The sequence below is a fragment of the Tursiops truncatus genome, chromosome 10, assembly GCF_011762595.2.
Source record: "Tursiops truncatus isolate mTurTru1 chromosome 10, mTurTru1.mat.Y, whole genome shotgun sequence".
Classification (NCBI taxonomy): Eukaryota; Metazoa; Chordata; class Mammalia; order Artiodactyla; family Delphinidae; genus Tursiops; species Tursiops truncatus.
Window position 1 is genome coordinate 19211481 of NC_047043.1, and position 19407 is coordinate 19230887.

Here is a 19407-nt window from a genome sequence, read left to right on the forward strand (position 1 = left end):
TGGCCAAGCCATTTGTGATAAAGCATGAAGCAACTTTTTAATAAAGCTTCTGTACAACTTGACAATTGTTAGAGCAAGATACATGAGATCCGAAGGCAAAATTTCAAATAGCTACGTAACACCATGTAGTTTCCACAAGGGAACATGGTTAAGCACTGAAGAGGACAGTCCAGGACAAATTCCATCTGTACCAAGTGAGAGTGCCTTCCTAATCCTTTAACATGGAAGTGTAAAGACTACTAGATTCTAAGAGATTAAAGATTTCTTGTCAAGACACTGAAAATCTCAGCTTCTTTGTTGCCATTTCTCATGTGCTTCCTGCTTAAATTTTTGCATCATCTAAGTGAGCTGTGCTGTTATGTCTTGTTTCATTTATGGAGAACCAGTTCTAGTCATTGAGTGTTTGGGATAATTTTGCATTCAGTAGAGAAGAGCAGCTTGGGTTAAAAAGGCAGGTCTTTAAACATGTCTTTTCTTGCCAGAAAAGAGCATTGTTCAAACAGGCTGACATTATTCAGCCTGGTTCTTACCTTTAATTTGCCTTTTGATCCTGAGGCCAGAGCTCATGTGGTTGATGCCTGTGGGTGCTGTCATTCCAGCTGGGAAGGATGAGTTCTTGCAGCAACGTTTGTGGGTCCAAGCAGGCACAGGCTGCTACCGAGGGCGGGTACCAGCGCTATGGAGTCCGGTCCTACCTGCACCAGTTTTATGAGGACTGTACCACCTCGATCTGGGAGTATGAGGATGATTTCCAGATCCAGAGATCACCTAACAGGTGGAGCTCAGTATTCTGGAAGGTAAGTAAAGAGCATGTGTTTAACTCAGGAAGTGGAGAAGTCATTTGATACGGGAAATAACTCAGCTATAGAGAACTGAGAAGTCTGGGACTCTGTGTGTGGATCCCTCTCAGTGTCACTAAGTTCAGTTTTCTTCCTTAGGAAAGGAGACTATAACCCTTGGGCTGAAGAAAGCCTCTACACACAGCACAATTGTTGATTTGCAGGTTAAACATAAATAGATATAATTGCCATCATTAATTATTATTTTTGCTATTGTTATTAACATGCCACTAAATTCACCAACTATGACAGCCATCCAAAGGCAAAACATGCTTTCAGCCTCCCTTAAGGTTTGGTAAGTATCATTTCACAAATTACAATAATTATTAGAAGAAACAGTTGGATACTAGAGAGAGTTAATACTGAGACATAATACAGTGGTCAGTCTGCCAGCTCTGCCTCTCCTGGATATGTGGTCATGAGGCTTTATGAGCTTCAGCTTCCTCAAGTGGAAGGAGCCTCACTAGACAATAAGTTCAGTCATTCAGCATATAATTAGTGAGCACCTACTCTGTGCCAAGAAGTTGCAAAGTACCAGAAATTAAAGTGGTAAATGGGAGAAGAAAAAGTCCCTTGCCCTCAAGGAACTTACAATCTATCGTGGGAAACAGACCATAAACAAATAAACCACACAACAGAATGGTAGTGGCAAGTGCTATGAAGAGAAATAAATCAGAATAAGAGGATAGGGAAGGATGGAGAACTGGTATTTAGTTGTGCTGATCACAGAAAGCCTGTCAGAGGAGATGACCTTTGAGCAAATACCAGGGAGTAAACCATAAAATTACCTGGCTGAAGGTCACTGTAGGCTGGGAAAATAGCAAGTCCAAAAGCTCTGAAATGGGAACACTGGTGTGTTTGAAAAATAGCAAGAGATCCAATCTGGTTGGAGAGGAATGAGAGAGGGGAAAGAACAGGTGATGGATTCAGAAAAATAACAGGACACAGATGATGTGTGTGGAGCCTTGTAGGTGACAGTGAGGACTTTGGCTTTTACCTTGAGATCCATGGGAAGCCACCTGAACATTTCAAGCAGATGAGTGACATGACCCGACCAGTATTTTAACAAGATCATTCTGGCTACAGTACAGAAAATAAATTATAGGAAGGCAAGGATAGAAGCAGCTAGATTATTTAAGAGGCTGTTAAAGTATCCAGGCAAGAATAATAGTGGCTTAGATTACGGTGGTGTTAATGGAGATGGCGAGAAGTAGTCAGATTTAGCATAAAGTTTGAAGGGCAAGCTGTCAGGACATGTTGGCATATTAGAAACGAAAGAAAGAAGAGTCAAGCATGACCTAGACTCGCAGCCTGAGCTCTTTAGTGGATGATGTTATAATTCACTGGGATGGAGAACACCAGGAGAGCAGTGGGATGGGTGGGGAGTCAAGAGTTTGATTTTGGCATTGCTACATTGGAGGTGCCTATTAAACATGCAAGTGGAGATCTCTAGTAGCAATTTAAATATACTTCAGCTCATGAATTGGGAGTCGCTGATACATACAGTGTATATAAGGTACCAGACTAGACAAGATCACCTAGGAAGAGAGTATAGACATAAGAGAGAAGAAGGCATCGAATGTTCCAACATTTAGAAATCAAAAAAAGGACAAGGATGTAGGAAGGGCTACTGAGAAGGCACAGCTTTAGATGATGCCTCGGATTCCCTCCAGGTCTAATATTCTGTGTTTTGGAGGTTTCTGATCATCCCCAACTTTCTCCCGAAAGATCCCAGAAACTTTGACATTGATACCGACATAAATTTACAATGTACTGGCAATAGAGCTTAACAAGAGGCAGTGTAACATAGTGATGATTATGAGCACGGACTCTGGCCTCAGATTACATGGGTTCAAATCTCAGCTCTGTAACTTTGGGTAATTTAATTGACCTTAAATGAGCCTCTAATGGTGATACTTATAGTACCTACCACATAAGTTGTGAGAATTAAATAAGATAATAGATGCAAAGAGCTTAGAACAATATCTGGTAGGCACTCAATAAGCACTTAATATATTAGCTCCTAGTACCAGATGTCATATGGAACACTGAGTTCTGAAATAGAAATAAAACTGGAAATCTAGTTAATAAATAAAATATTGGTAATGTGATTATTACTATGGATTACCCAAGACCTGTGTTGATTCAAAATCTTACTAGTGTCAGGCACTCTGTATTAGAATTGGTCAAGCCAGCCTTCTTATTCTGTACAAGTGTCACCTCTGATGACTCCGTACTGGCCTGGACCAATGAAATACATAGCCAAGCTTGGCACATCTTGTATTTACCCAGGCAAGTGGGTGGTTGCTTCTCTATATGTCAAAAAAACAAATATTTGCCTCACAGGTCTATTGTGCCAAGAGCCTAAAATGCCACTGACATACAGAATACTGCAAATGCTAGTGGTTCCAAAGCACTAGTAGTGATACGAGTTGTGAAGCTATAACTCCATCAAATAATACATGGGTATGGATTTACAATAAAGAACTCTCAGTAAATTACCAAGCCTAGAATTCAGATTTCAGTATTTTCTCTCTTCTGTTTAACGCAAACAAGATCCAAAAGTATTTGTTCCCTGTTGTGCTGGACCTACTTCAGAGAATAAAACCAGGCAAAAGTCCATGGCCTCACAGAGATTATATTCCAGCAAAATCCAAATCTTAGACTTACATCCTAACCATAAAACACTAGACTGGGCACTCAGAAGCCTACAGTCAACTTGAAAAACCAAAGAATTCACTGTCTTAGAGACCTCACCCCTACCAAGGGAATAAACCAACCATTCTTGGGTTTCCTCCTAGGGACTATAAGGGAACTCATGCCAGCGAGCGTATGAAGTGCTTTGAATCAACACAGAGAGAAGCACTGATTATGCACGTGTTTCTATTATGATACTTTTCTTATGTTTTTTCTTTCATTTCAATCTGCATCTTGTAAGTGGTTCAAGATGTGGGCTCCCCCTTCCCTCTCTTCCACTATAGCATTGTTGAGGCCACGTGGGTCTCTCACTGTGGGCCACGCTCACAGAGCCTCAGGAGGACTCTGCTGGTGAGCCAGCTCCTTAGCGGTGGGCAGCAAGGAGGGGCTTAATGAGAACAGGGATTGGAATCAAATGGGCCTGAGCCAGAAACTTTGCTCTACCACATGGACCGATGTAACCTCGCTCTCACAATGCTGTTCTTTCTACACATGTTTATATGTCCACTGTGCACAAACCTCTGTGGTGGGCTCCGGGATTCAGTTGTGAACACAACACTGTTCTTCACCTGACGGAGTTCACAGTCAAATAAGGAAGGTAGATGTGTACAGAGATTGTTACAATCCACCATGCCAGTTGTTGCAGTACTTACTGGACAGATCTGATGCAGCCTGGGGAGGAAGTGACTCCACAGAAGAGTTCACAGGCACAGAAAAGCACTATAGAAAGAAGAGCATCGCAGAAGCTGCGTCATGAGAGAAGATGGCATGCTCAGGAGATGCCAACAGTTCACTGTGGCTGGGGTAAGAGTTAGGCGTGGAGGACAAAGGCCAAGAGATGAACACGGTAATGTATACAAGAGCCAGATCACAGAGACTCAGCAAGGCTGTGAAGTAGAAATTTCTCCAGAACCTTCCTGCATGACTGAGTACAGTGAGTAGGTAAGATAATAAAGCTAGGCTTTCTTGGGAAGGTTGTCTCACAATCAGGTGTAAACAGCCCCCCCCCACACACACACATATATACAGTATTATACACATTCTCTGTGCCTCACAGCTTCTGGATTACTGCATGGTGGCCTCCGCCACTGCTAATTTACCTGCAACTGCTGCCATCTGCAAAAATCTATGTGACACAGTCCCACCTACCCCCTGCCACCCACTGCCTCTGCCCAAGGGCCTAACAGGCTGTGGTGGAGTTTTTCTTTCTCACCCTTGCACTTGACCTTGACTAAGACTGCTGCTACTTGATGGTGCAGCAGACAGCTGAAGTACTGCAGGTATGAACTAATGGGAGCAGTCTTCTTACCCCAGTCGTTCTTTCCTCACCCCAGGGTTATCCTCCTCCTTACCTTTCCCTCAACCAATATCAGAAATCTCCCAAAGGGTGTTAAATAGCAACGGGCAGGTACAAGGCAAGACCGCTTCCTCCACAGACTTACTAAAAGTGAAAATGATGCTGGTACCTCTCTTTTCTCTCAAGACCCTCCTCCTACCTGTCCCAATCTCTCCAGTTTCCCCCTTAAGCTAAGTCAGAGTTTAAACTTACATCTTGGATTTCTCTTCAGAGTCTTGCTAGATATTAAGGAGATGGTTTTATTCTAGAAATGAATAAGGAAGTCCCTTAAGAGGAGAAACCATGTGGTATTATTAAAAAAAAAAAAAATTTCTCAGATGACACTTGAAAAATGGACAAAGGATGAGACTAGCCATGGAGACCATCAGAATGCTGTTGCAATGATCTGGCCAAGAGTTAATAATGCTCTGTTACCATTAGAGTAGCTGTAGTGATGGAGAGACAAGATTCAAGAGAATTCTGAGATAGAATCAATAAGATTTAATTATCCATTGACTACGAATGTGAGGAAGGACTCAGTGAATGGGCAGATGGCAGGAATGCAGAAAAACTGGGAAGGAAAGAAGAAAGGAACACCATTTTGAATATTTGGGTTTTGCAGAGCCTTTGGGACACTTTTGTGTAGATCCTCCCATTGGCTGTCATAAATGTGGGGCTACAGCCCAGGAGAGAAATCTAGGCTGGAGCTGGACATTTGGAAGTCACTGGTATATAGATGCGAGTTGAAACTGCGGCCACAAATTAAACCATAGAGAGAACATATTGAGTAAGAGATGTGAGTCAGGGCTGGAACCCTGGGGGACACCAATAATTTAAGAGTGTCTGGCAAAGCAGGTTAAGAGTGAGTTGGTAAAGACAGAAGTGGAAGAGAGTTGTGTCAGCGATAATCATTGGTGAGGGTTTTAAGAAAGCCTAAGTACTTAAAATCAATGACTGCAGAATACGCAAATGAAGAAAAGAAAAATTGGATTTGACAATTAGAAAGTCATCAGTGACCTCAGAGAGAGGGGCTTCAGTGAAATGGTGGAGGACTAGGCTTGGCTACCAAGGGTAGGAATGAGTTCAAGCAGTAGCTAGTGGAGGACACAGGGCTCTAGAATAGGTTTTGAAGATGGAAGCGATTGAATGTGCTGACAGGCTGGAGGGACAGAGCCTCTGTAAGGCAGCGGAGCCAATGCAGGATCCTGCTACCCAGGTGAAGGAGGGCTGTGGAGACTGTACCAGGTGACGCATATGTGGAAGGACCTGATCCCAGCCCGGCACTGGTCACTGCTTTGCAAAGCTCAGTGTCCCTACAAGCAGGTCAGGCAAGAGGGTCAGGACAGATGAGTTAGAATCTGCCATCACTCTGGCAGGTGACAGCACTCTGAGCTCAGGTCCTGCTAAGGAGCGGTGGGTAGCAGCCCTCAGGGCTGATGCAGAAGAAGAAAAGCCAGTCTTCACTCTTGCTGCGCTTCTTCTGAATTTTACCTCTAACCCAGAAGGCTTCTTTCCCATTTAGCTCCATCCAGCAATCTCCCCCCACACGCCGCTCTTCCCTGCCATGCTGGTTCTTGCCTCCACCAGTCATTACCGCCTCCTCTCTGCCAGAACAGCTGTGTTGCTCCTGCTGCCAGCTCCGCTTATTGGAGTGAACTGCATTTTCAGATCTCATCAGCTCACAGACAGACCACGAAGGGGATGCTGGTCAAAAAACAGCAGCTTCTGGCTTGTGGTCCCCAGAAGCAGAATTTCTGGAATCCAAGCTCTCCCCTCTGTCCAATCCTCCTTTCCAACAGCAGGGACTGGGTTTTCACCCATCCTTCGCACAGTCAAGAGAGTCATCAGAAGTCACAGCACAAAAACTGCTCTTGCTGCTCTCTTTAAAGTTTGCTTTTCATCACCTGGAGAGGCCCTTCTCTCTCCCTATTGGTGCTGATCTAACATCCCACACCACCAGGCTACTCTGGGAAGCCCCTCACCCAGCAGCATTGCAACTCTTTGCATGGCTCCAAACAGAGCTGGTTTGCTCTCTTAGAACCTTTTAAAAAAACCTCTGTGTTGCATTTCTTAAACTCTATTTAATAGAACCCCTTTTCTCTTAGACCTGGGACCACTTCAACTTAGAGCTGTGTCCAAAGTTTATGATACCATATGGCATCACTCCCAAAATTTTTATTCCATTCAGTACTCCAAGATGGTACCAGGATTAAGCTGATATATCCCAGCATCCCTCCTCACCACTACTACACTCAGGGAAGTATTCCCAGCATTTTCCCTTCATGCCTACCATCCCACGCTCTCCCTGACATGTTTGAACAGGTTTGGAGTCCCTCTCTGGGCACATCTTTTGGAGATCCTCATTAGACTTGCATTGATGGCACCCTCAGAATCCTGGGCATTACATACTATTCATTACGTCATGCTCCCCTCCACAGATGGCGGGCCTCTCTCTGATCCTCTGATTTAACAGGGAATAGGGAGAAGGCTTGGGGAGGCCAGCCACTTTCCAGTTCTTGAAATGAGCAGGAGTTCTGCCATCTGCAAGGCAGGGTTTGCCTTTTAGCTTCTGAGTGATATTCCAAGAGTGGATTTTAATCTATAAAGCACTGCTCAACTGAGGAACAGACTGCTCTGAGAATCAATCACCTGGCTCCGGATTCAGCAGTCTGGTGGTTTAAGTGAGTCAGTCAGGAATATATATTGGACACAGGCTGGACTGACTGCTGCGGAGAGAAAGACAGAAATAGAAGATGGAGCACCCTGGCCTCCCTTGCTCTTAAGAACCTTAGAACCGAAGATGGATACATTTTTGCTGCCCTCAATTTTTGAGAATCTGTACCAGTTCTTGAGGAGGGAGGTAATTTAGTGACATATGAAGCATGTCACCATGGATATTTAAGTTAATTTAGTTTGTGCATTCAGAATATTCCAACGTGAGTCATCTTTTAAATATTATAACGGTTAGTCTTTGAAGGTGAATTTGACACCATTCTTCAAAAAATGTAGAAAGCCATCCAAAGTGTGATTTTATGACCCAATTTTTTCTGCAGTACTTATATCTTATGTACAATAGTTTTTCTTTTTTTTTTTCCAGAAGACATTATACTGACTCTTTTTGTTGGTTTTTCAGTTTCTTTAAACTATTACATAATGGAAATTTGTTCGTATATGGTGACTAAAACTTTATTGTAATTTTTTTTAAATTATAGAGGTAATGTACAAAATAGTAATCGGTGAAGTATCATGGGAGAATGAAAGTGGGGAGTGGGGCTTAGAAGTCATGCAGACCTGGGTTAGAGACCACGTGCTTAAAGAGTGGACTTTGAACTATGTTTCTTCAATCCAATAAACCTCAGTTTCTTATAGGTGAAATGGGGATAAAAATATCTACATCTCATAAGATGCTGGTGAGGATTAAGTGGAAAGCACAGTGCCTAGGTCATAATCGATGCTCAATAATATGAGCTCTCTCCCCCCCTTTGTTAGAGTGATGGATTTGCAAATGTTTTCTATTATCCAAACTCTCTACTAAAGAAGTATCTAATAAAGTGTATTACCCTGAAACATAGTAAATAAATAGATAAATATACTTTAGATGTTCAAGATTAAATGGTGTTATACATTTGGTTATTTTTCCAACCTTGTTATTTTAACTAAAAGCAATTAGGAACAGGAGGAAATGAAAAATGTGTTTAAAAAATAAGCTGTATTAGCTGTTCTTTATTCCAAGTACTGAGTGACTGTTGCAATGCTCTTGCCAATGCAGCATAATTTTACAAGAGGCACATTTCCAAATAATAGTAATAATATCTACTTATTAAAATGTATGACTTAGGCAGGCACAGGGCTGAGTGCTCTCCTTTTGTCCTCACAGCTTTATGAGGTAGGTACTGTTATCATTTATCATTTTATAAATGGGAAAATTAACGAGAGTATTTAAGTAACTTTCCTTCTATGATTCAAGTACTAGTTGGCAGTGCTAGAATCCAAGGCTGAGTCTGTTAATTCCAAACCTCCGAGCTTAAACTGCCAAATGGTATATTACTTTCCATTTTCAGTGGGTTACATTTTATTAGAACTTGAGCTAATGCAGTTTCATCTCCATCTGCTGCTCTTAACATTTCTCAACATCTGCACAAGTAAAGCCCAAACAGCTACATGTTAGAAGAGAAAGAGCACTAGCCTGGAGGTCAGATCTGTGGCTTCTAGCCCATCCTCTGCTACTTGCCAGTTGTCTATCTTTGGGGCAGTGACCTACCCTCCACGAGGCTACATTTCCTTGCCTATAAACAGGTAATGATGGTTCCTTCTTCACTTGCTTGGGGAAGGGGTGAGTAGTTACACAGACTGTCGATGGCCACCTGCCGAAATCACCTCTATGTTGAACAAGTTGAGTATATTACTCATCACAGTGAGACAGGATGACACCATAGGGGCTCCTGGGCATTTCAGTAAGAGAGTGTAAGAAAGGATGTATTATAGGATGTGGGCTTTAGTTGGGTGACTTGGGATTGCAGGGGTTTGGGAAGTCTACAGGAGCCAGAGTTCACTCTGGATTATCAGGAATGATCCTATGATTGGGTATCTTAATAAATCCTATCTATACAGAGGGCGGACTAGAGTGAGACTAAGACTGTAACTGTAAAGAAGCAGCAGTCATTTATATTGGGTGGGGTGGGAGGTGTGCAGAATCTTGTGGTTTGCACAATGACCTTGTTTTTGTCTGCGCTTAGACAAAATTATGAAGTGGCCTTGGTTTGTCACACTTCATCATGGGTGCAGAATGAGCCTGTCTGATGTTGAGGTTCTGCAAGATTGACTGTGCCCACAAAACAACATGGTATCAGTGGGGGCCCCAGGCCAGCTTCTAAGAACATCAAAGCCTAGTGGATAGAGTAAGGCCAGCTCCTGGGTATCCGGGCTGCTTTTCTCTTGCTCAAGACCAAACAAGACAAAGTAAACCAAAGGGGGCGCTGTTGATTGCAAAGCATTGGACAAACAGGAAGCTCAAAGGAAAAATCAAGGCAGTGCTGCAGTTCCTCGTTGGCATCAAAATCAGAAAAGTCCTCCTTCACCTTCTTTTTTAACTACAAAAATTATGCAGGCTTCTCATACAAATTAGAAGTGACTGGGGAAAGTCTCTTCTCTCAGAAAACAAGGCCAGTCCTGCCCTGGAGACCTGAAGTATCAGGTTTACTCTGTCTTATTTCACTGTGTCTTTCGCTAGGTTGGACTCATCTTGGGCACAGTCTTCGTGATTCTCGGATTGACTGTCCTGGCAGTGGGCTTTCTTGTGCCCCCCAAAATCGAAGCCTTTGGTGAGGCCAATTTCGTGATGGTGGACACACACGCTGTCCAGTTTAATGGAGCCCTTGACATGTGCAAGCTGGCGGGCGCCGTGCTCTTCTGCATCGGGGGCACGTCCATGGCAGGGTGCCTGCTGATGTCAGTGTTCGCAAAAAGCTACTCCAAAGAAGAGAAATTCCTTCAGCAAAAGTTTAAAGAGCGAATCGCAGACATCAAGGCCCACACCCAGCCCATTACAAGAGCTCCAGGCCCGGGAGAAACAAAGATACCAGTCACTTTGTCCAGGGTTCAAAATGTCCAGCCCATAGCGGCAACCTGAAACATTTTCCAGCCCGGTCCTCCCCTCTGTAATTTATGCCCAGTGTTACAAGGGAGCAGACCAGTTTGGGAGATGATATAGATTTGGTGTTGACCTGCCCCAAGGCTGTGCTGGGCTGTGGGCAGTGTGGTGTGTGAGCTCACACTCATTCCGTTCAGTGGCCCTGGGAACCGTTGATGCCATGGTCAGCCTGGGCACATGCACCCGGCTGCTTAAAAGGTGTTGCTGGGTGCCCACCAGGAACTCTCTGGAACTCCCCTCTCATATAGTGTGACTCTGTGTCATTTTCTGTGTTCTTGGAAAGCGCTGAACAGTTTAGACCAGCCTACCAATGGCTGACTTGGTCCGTTTTACTTTCTAGTATTGGTTTTTCTAATCTTTCCTGTGTGGTGCTGCCTTCCATTCCTTGTCTCACTACATGTAAGATATTGTCCTGTGTTCACAGAAAAATCAAGTTCCCTGATTTTGACCCAAACTTTGGTCTTTTAACTCTAACTTAACATGAGGTTCTTGAAATCAGACACAAACGTATCAGAATTCTCCATAAGTCTTTTGCTGTTTTCTGTAGTGTTTTCCCACTTAAAGAGCTCAAATTGCCAACTTTAGAATCTTGGGAAATAAATTAATATTAGGAGAATCTATTTATGCAGTGTACAAAAGCACTGAATTAGAAGCCAAGAAATTTGAGTTCCTATTACTAACTAGCTGTGTGATCTTGGGGAAAGCATTTAACCTCCCAGGCCTCAGTTTCCCCACCTGTAGAACAGGCATCCTGGTCTGTGATGTCTGAGATTCCGTTTTTGCCGTGCATCATTGTGTGTCCACGACCAAGGATGTTTACAGTGTTCTTGTGGCTCTCACCACAGTGGGATTCTTCCAGACCTGGACTCCCAGAAAGTCACCAAATCAGCAGCCTCGATGCCACCTACTTCTAAATATCCAACTCCAGCAGTTTATACAATGCAGTCATATTTTTATAAAAACAAAAGTAAGCCATCCTCCAATAAGAAACCCCTGAGTAGATATTAACCTTAAAGAGGGTTTTCTTTCTCAGAGAAGACATTTTCTTCTCCAGTAAAATGTTCATCTCATCCCTTTACACTTTTATTTAATCTGTGGACTTAAACTAGCCTGAGGGAAATGGAACACATGACCTTGGTATCCTCTCAGAATCTGTGACACCTTCAAAGTCTGCCTTTTTTTTTTTTCCTTTCCTTCACTGGATAAATAAAATATGTGAACAAGCAGAACTCGAATTGCATTGTCATTCCTTTGGTGTGGCTGTTTTCTCTCCAACATGTAATTTTCCATTCTGAGGCTAAGTGAGCTCTGCTGGTCCCCTGGCAAAATGGAAGAATAAATGAAGCAATTAGTGCTTTTGTGCACATGGTTTGTTTTGCATCGTCCAGCATAAAACACGGGGCAAATTAGCATCCTTAACATGGATCATTAGCTAGGTTCAGGAGAAACTGTTCTAGTTTCCTCAGGTTCTTACCTTCCTGTGGCAATGCCGTTTTACCTTTGTTCTTTGAAGCCTTATTCAAGTCCCCAGGCACCTGTTCAAGGCAACATCGTGAGGCTTTCCATGTTGGCTTGTGTTGTATACCAAGAAATCTTTGAGAATGAGATGACTTTCAAAAGCCTCCAGAATGAAAAATAATGACTGTAGGGCTTGGGAATTTTTAGGTGCAGGCATGCGAGCAGCCATAAAAAAATCAGCTCTGTGCCTCAGACAAAGGCCTCAAAGGAACAGAGATGGAGGAAGTAAGAGCTGAGTCTGAAAGAGGGATTCGGCATGCCCTGTCTTTGCTGTCCTGCCTAAGCTTTGTGGAAACAGGTACTTGTAAGGACCCTCCCAGTCCGTGGAGCAGGGATTGAGGGATATTGAAGGAAAGCAGAGGAAGGAGGCTGAATGGTATTAGGAAATACAGCTTGATCTTTGCAAAGAGTACAGGCCTGTGCAATCAGAGGGTGAGGAGCAGCCAACTAAAGACTTCACAAAGCCATTTTCAGGCCTGTTTGGGCAGATGTCAGGGGTATGGCAAACTGCAACAGTCCTAGAGCCTTGGTCTCAGCCTGCTTGCTGGCACTGAACCAATCCATCCCTTCAGTACTGAAACTTCTAAAGCAAAGTAAAACCACAACCCTACAGTTGGGGAAAGAGGTGGACAGAAGATGCTGGGACTGCAACAGAATAAACTCAGAAATGAGTTCTGGCCTAGAGATCACATAAGCTGAGGCACGTGGAGTCACTAAAACCTCGAATGATGTAGGACCAACCCAGGCAGAAAACCCCACGCCCACCCCACATCAGCTCTGATCTAGCGACCTCCATTCGCTCAGGCACTGCCAGTGACTGAAGCCCTCCTTCCTCACAGGACAAGCCACTACATCTTCTGATGGCTCTAGATGGTTAGAAAGCTTATCTTCACATCTTCCCAAAATCTGCTTTCTAACCCTTCCACGTCTTGGGCCAAATTCTCTAATTCAAGGTTACCTACAAGCCTAATCCCTCTTACAAAGGACCACCTAACCTCCAGTCCATCACCACCACCCCAGGCTACGAACGTTTCCATTCAATTACTTTCAATCCTGTCACCTCTTTGATTATCTTCTTCAGGGAGACATTTCTATAAAATCTCAATGTTCCCCATTTGTCCATGTGAAACTGAGCAGGACCCTGTGGGGCTCCTGGACACAAGAGCCTTCCTGTGTCCCCTTCCCTGAGTTCCAAAGGGCAGTTTCTCTGTAATCAGAGAAAGGAGGAAATACAGAGATAAGGGAGGAACAGTCAAAAAACAATAGCATAGCCTTGGGGGCAGGGTCCTGGTTCCCCCTCAAGGGATACACATCACAACATCTTAGAGCTGTTTTGCAGATACTGAAGCCCCCACCAGGTGGGAGAAGTTAACAGTATGCCACCTACTAGCAGGTAGACCCCAGACCAGTTGGAACCAGAAGGTTGATGATGCTGACTCCCACTTACCTCACCACCAACCAGTCAGAAGAATATCCATGAGCGGATCACACCCTCTTTGAACCCTTGCCATAAAACTTCTCGCTACCCCTTCCAAGTTGGGACACACAGTTTTGAGAGCATTAGCCCACTGTGACCCCCTTTGCCTGGCAAAGCAATAAAGCTATTCATTTCCACCTCACCCAAAACTGAGATTTAATTCAATGTCGGGGTACAGAGGCCGGATTCAGCTTCACATGCCACCTATTAAATGGAGCACCTAGAAGTTTTCAATTTGACGTAGGTTGTAGATTCCCTGACTTCATTAATTGCCTTGCTTACTATGTACACAGTACCTCAAGCCAGAAAACTGATTGTGCAAGCAGCAACTCCGTGTGCTTCCAAGGCCTCCTGTCATCTGGTCCAGCTCCTCTCTAGTTTTATTCTGACACATTCCCCGGAACCCTGCATCCTACTTGTACTCAACCACTCTCCTCTCTAAATGTGCCTGCACTTTCATGCCACCGCGCCTTCACTCAGCATGCTTATTTTACCAGCAATAACCATCTGCCCATTCTCTGCCTGTTGAACTCTTCATTCAAGGCCACATCAAGATACGATAGCAATAAAGGGAAGAACTAGTATGTACTGAATGGGAAGCACCACTGAAGCATTTTGTGTATAGTAACTCATTTAACCCTCATGTTAGGGGAAACACTGACTGAAACAGCCCGCCCTGGCCAGGCAAAGACAGTAACAATTTGCATGAGTTATTTTATGACAGGAGATCCTGGTAAAGAACACGGAACTAACAAGCCACCATCAAGCAGAATAATACAGGAAAGGTCAAAAGGAGAGAGGAGACACCACTCCACATTTCCTACCAACCTCCCAGAATCCTCCTTGTTGGAATCCATCTTGGCTGAACGGTTCTGCTCACCACCCGAAAGGACCCTGAGTCAGAACGACTGGCCAGAGACAACCCAGAAACTAATCCCATCACCATAAAACTTGAGACTGCGAGCCACGTGGCAGAGCAGTCCTCCTGGGTTCCCTTACCCTCCTGCTCTCCACCCGGGTGCCCCTTCCCAATACAGTATCTTGCTTTTCAGCACGTGTGTCTCCTCAGACAATTCATTTCCAAGTGTTAGACAAGAGCCCACTCTTGGGCCCTAGAAGGGGTCCCCCTTCCTGCAACACTCACAAAAACCCTATGAGGTTGGGACTATTATCATATGCCCATGATACAAGGGAGAAAACAGGCAAAGAGAGGATAACTTGTCCAAGGAGAACTAGTAAGTGACAGAAGCAGGATTCAAATCTAGGCAGCCTGGCTCCACGGGCTGCAGGCTACACTTTCATCCAATATTCTCTTCTGCCTCTAGAAAGTCACCTTCTGTCTGCAGCGTTCTCGCTCTCTCTCTCTCTCTCTCTCTCTCTCTCTGGCTCTCATTCTCTCTCTCTCTCTTACTCTCCCCATGGTTCAGACTTAATGTCTCTTCCTCAAGTGCCAGCATGTTGTACAAACATATTCTATTGCACTTATTATAGTGATTTGTTTCCATATCTGTTTCTTCCATTAGAAGCTAGACTATTAGCTGTTTGGGTACAGGGAGTATATCTTAATGAGTGGTGAACCCTCAGAAATGAATATATAAAAAGCTATGTGCTATTATATGGTCATTTAAAACAATTATTGCATTTTTACTTAGAGCCAGGCATTGTGCTGGCACTACAGAAAACAAAGAGATGATTAACAGGAGCACTAAAGTTTTTTCATATCTAACGTGTGTGTGTGTGTGTGTGTGTGTATAAAAAAATGGATTTTGGGAGAGGACTAAAGACTGAGAGTATAGATTTGAGTACCCCTGAGCAAAGCTCTCCTTAATCTAACATTTGGGGTGGGGGGAGCCTGGTCTAATGGCTAGCTGGCCATTACTATATGTAAAAGCAACCTTCTCCAGCCAACCAGCCCTGCTCTGGGGAGCAGAGCTACCAGCTGTACTTCCCAGTCCTGGAAGAAACTGATGGAAGAGATAGACCTGCCTAGTCATGAGCAAAGGAAGTTGTCTCCAGCAGTCCTAAATAAACAACCAGATCTTCATCCTTAAATATGAAAGTAAAATCAGAATCATCAGACATCTGAGGGAAAACCAGCACCTTGAAAGAGTATATACGTATAACAGACTTCATAGGAAACATAAGTATTTCAGAAATCACAGGAGAATTCTAAAAAAAAATCCAATTAGTCTTCAGGAAGAAATTGCATCTGTAAGATAAAAATAGAATACTATGAAAGGGAACATCATATAGTTTTAAAATAACAAATGAATAAAAGAATAAGTTGAAGAAGTTTTTCAGAACGTAAAATCTCCCTCACCCATTAAAAAAATTTTTTTAAATGAGACAAAAGGTGAAAGACATAGAAACTTAATCAAAGAGAAAAATACAGGAAAAAAGATTAGAAGTTTTAAATGAATTAACAGAAGAAAATTTCTCAAGGTTATAGAATACAAAAATCTTCAGACTGGAAGTACCTGCTGAAGATTCAGCAATGTGAACGGTTAAAAAAGGTCCCATGTTTTTGTGAAATTTTAGAAAAGATAAAAAGAAAAGATAAAAAGGATCCAAGAAGCTTCCAGAGAAAACAACCAACATCTATAAAAAAATAAAAACCAGACTGGGAAAAGAGAAGGGCTGTGATTTCATGCACCAGATGGTAAGGTAACTTTTAGTCTATGGAAAATACATTTACTCTCATCAACAAGGGGGAAAATAAGCAATAGAAACTCCAAAAGGAAAATTTAGAAATTTACAAAGCCAAAATAATGCAAACTGTTTACTTGTTTTCAACTTTCATTATCAAATTAAAGTCTAAATTATGATTATGAAACTGACTGCATATGTGATAAATCTGATGATGTTAGAGTAAAGGTAAAGCTAGCAAAAATCTGTAAGCAGAAGGGAAAAGATAATAGGAGATAATGGTAGGAATACTAATGTCCTCACCTAATCTAGTGAGAAGTCAAGAGTAACTGTTGAATGTTTATGGAAAGAAATAATGGCCTAAGTTTATAATTTGCAATTATAAAGATAACCCAACTAAAGAACTAAAAATGAAACAGAAACACCGGAAAGGAGAGAGAAAATAACATGAGATGTAGAGAGAGTAAATTAATCCCTCATCTTTCATTACAGGAAATCAATCATTACTGTGTCAGTTAATAAATCAAGATATTATAAATAAGTACATTATTTAGGGTCATGGAAGAAGTCACTGGAAGAATTTCAAACAGGAAACATTAAAAGAGGCTGCCCTGAGAAAGGCTGGGGGAGGCCAGGGGTAAGGTCAGACTGTATTTATTCACATAATGAAGACAAGACAGATGCAGTTCCTGCCCCTGTGGTCTTTATATAGACTGTAAGCAAATCACTGTTGTATTAGAAGCTACAAAAAGGAGTATCAAGGGATCTTGCTTAAACAAAGGGATTTTTCCTAGATTAAGGTTCTGGGAAGGACTCTCTGAAGTAATCATGTTAATCTGTGTCTTGAAATATGAGTAGAAGTTAACCAGAGTGATCCTGGCCTAAGGAGAAATTTGTTCTTCTGGTGTTGGGGGGCGAGGGCAGTGGACTATGGGAAGAGAGATGAGCTTTCAAGGCAGAGGCAATGGCACCTACAAACTCACGGGGCCAAGAGTGAGCACGGCACAGTGAAGGAACTGTATTTAGTACCTTCTAGATGAAGCGACCACACACCCTGGGAAGAGCGTCTGGGATGCCAAGGCATCTGGGATGAGCGTCTGGGATGCCAAGGCCACCCAGCCGCACAACCCCAACCTCCAACATGAACAACACCCCCTAGAGTTGTGCAACAGGCTGTATGGACGATGAAGGTGAGCAATAGTGCAGGGTAAGGTTTTCTAAAGAAGACAAAGATTAGGCCAGAGGAGACAAGAGAAGCTTGAGGATAGCAGAGGACCGCTGAGAGCAGCCACTGTGGGGACAGCAGCTGGAAGTCGATCAGAATACCCTGAATACAGAGCTGATGGAGGAGAGGAGATGCCTGGTGCCCCAGTGCTTGGGTGCTCTGGCTTCCTCTCCAGGTCCCTGTCTGCAGCACATCCCCAACCTCAGAGTCTAGTCCAGAGGACTCACTCCCTTGTCACTTCCTTTGCCTTCTGAGAAATGAAAAATGCCAGCAAGAAACTCTGAGCTTCTCACTCCAATATCTTACCCCTGCATAAATTTACTATCTGCTCTAGGGGGTAAAAACAGAGGAAAGAATCTATCATCTTTGTTTTGCTAGACAGCCTCTTCCAGAGTACTGCATGATGCCATGGAACTCAGAAATGAAACAATGCCCAGAAAATAATGAAAACAGCTTATGCTTATCGAGAGCTTTCTCTGCTGCATGCGATGTGACAAAATTCTTATGCATTTTTGCATTTTATTTAATCTATTCTTGAAAGAATCCTAAGGCTGACGACTACTAATTCTTCCATTTTACAGATGAGAAAGTCCAAGCTGAGAAAGATGAAGCATTGATAATTCACCCAAGAACATGCAGCCAGAAAGTGATCAAACCAGCATTTACTCTCAGGTAGCACCTCAGTGATCTCCCTCCCTATGAACAGATTCTTCTGGAAAGGATGAGAAAGTAGGTACATCTCGTCTCTGTTCAAAATGTCCCAGATTAAACATGTCCTTTATCACAGAGCTCTGCACTTCTATGGAGCATTAAAAAATGGGCAGGAAATATTATATACCTATGTTACCACTACATGGGAATTCAGTCTAAACCAGTGCAAGGCAAGACTCCCTCTGAACTCAAGTGCAAAGTTTACAAAAAAATCAGTCCAGATTGCTATTTGTTTCCCCAGAAATTTGATAAAGGGAAAATCTGCTAATCTGTGAGCTCCTTGAGGTCAACACCTTGTCTTACTTGTATTTCTCCCCAACACCTAGCACAGTATCTGGTTCCCAGTAGAAACTCAATAAATGTTTGCGAAGCTATGTGTTTTAGTTCAAAAAAACTGCAAAAATTGTTTTCTCCAGCCCAACCTCCTGGTGACCTCCACCACTCCAGATGGCATTGGTAAGAATCACGTTTCCCCTGCAGCACCCAAGTGCTTCGCATTGTTTGATCTGTCCTAAAATGCGTTTGCTGGAACTCCCAGAAGTATCAGTGCCTCAAAACTCACAGGAGGCTTGTGCATTTTTAACTATGTGAGCACAGCCCAACCCCTAGTTGCGAGAGGCAGCAGAGCCTACAGGTTCTGAAGGTTCTGGACACAGGCTCTGGAGACAGACCTTGTCAAATCTTGGTCCTGTCACTTTGTAGACTACAGAACTCTGGCAAATCACTACAAATCTCTGTGCCTCAGTTCCCTACACTATGAAGAATGATAACAGCGGGCTTCCCTGGTGGCGCAGTGGTTGGGAGTCTGCCTGCCAATGCAGGGGACACGGGTTCGTGCCCTGGTCCGGGAAGATCCCACATGCCGCGGAGCGGCTAGGCCCGTGAGCCATGGCCGCTGAGCCTGCGCATCCAGAGCCTGTGCTCCAAAACGGGAGAGGCCACAACAGTGAGAGGCCCGCGTACCGCAAAAAAAAAAAAAAAAAGAATGATAACAGCATGCATCCACAAGGGTTGTTGTTGAGGATTAAATGAGTGAATGCAGATAAAGCAATTCGGAGCAGTGACTTACACAGAGCTGGCACTTAATAAAAGCTAGTTGTTATTTACAGGGTGTGGCTCATTTAAAAGGCACCACTTAAGGCTACAACAGAAGGCAGGTGTCTCCTGCACACACTTGCAGACACCCCTACAATCACCCCTACTGTCGGTCTAAAGTGATTTGGAACACGCCAGACAGGGCACTGACCTTTTCAACATCAAGTTTAATTAAGGTTGGTGAGGAGCTAACATGAAATGTTTCATGTCTTT

The 19407-nt window shown here is 43.4% G+C and overlaps 1 protein-coding gene across 1 annotated transcript; it reads left to right on the forward strand.

Annotated features, from left to right (window-relative positions):
- The first annotated feature begins 608 nt into the window (after positions 1-608).
- On the forward strand, positions 609-11785 carry NRSN1 (neurensin 1). The gene is made up of 2 exons (XM_033863674.2): positions 609-797; positions 10103-11785. The coding sequence occupies exons 1-2, from the start codon at positions 609-611 to the stop codon at positions 10499-10501; spliced, it is 588 nt and encodes a 195-aa protein (XP_033719565.1). The 3' UTR covers positions 10502-11785.
- The last annotated feature ends 7622 nt before the right edge of the window (positions 11786-19407 follow it).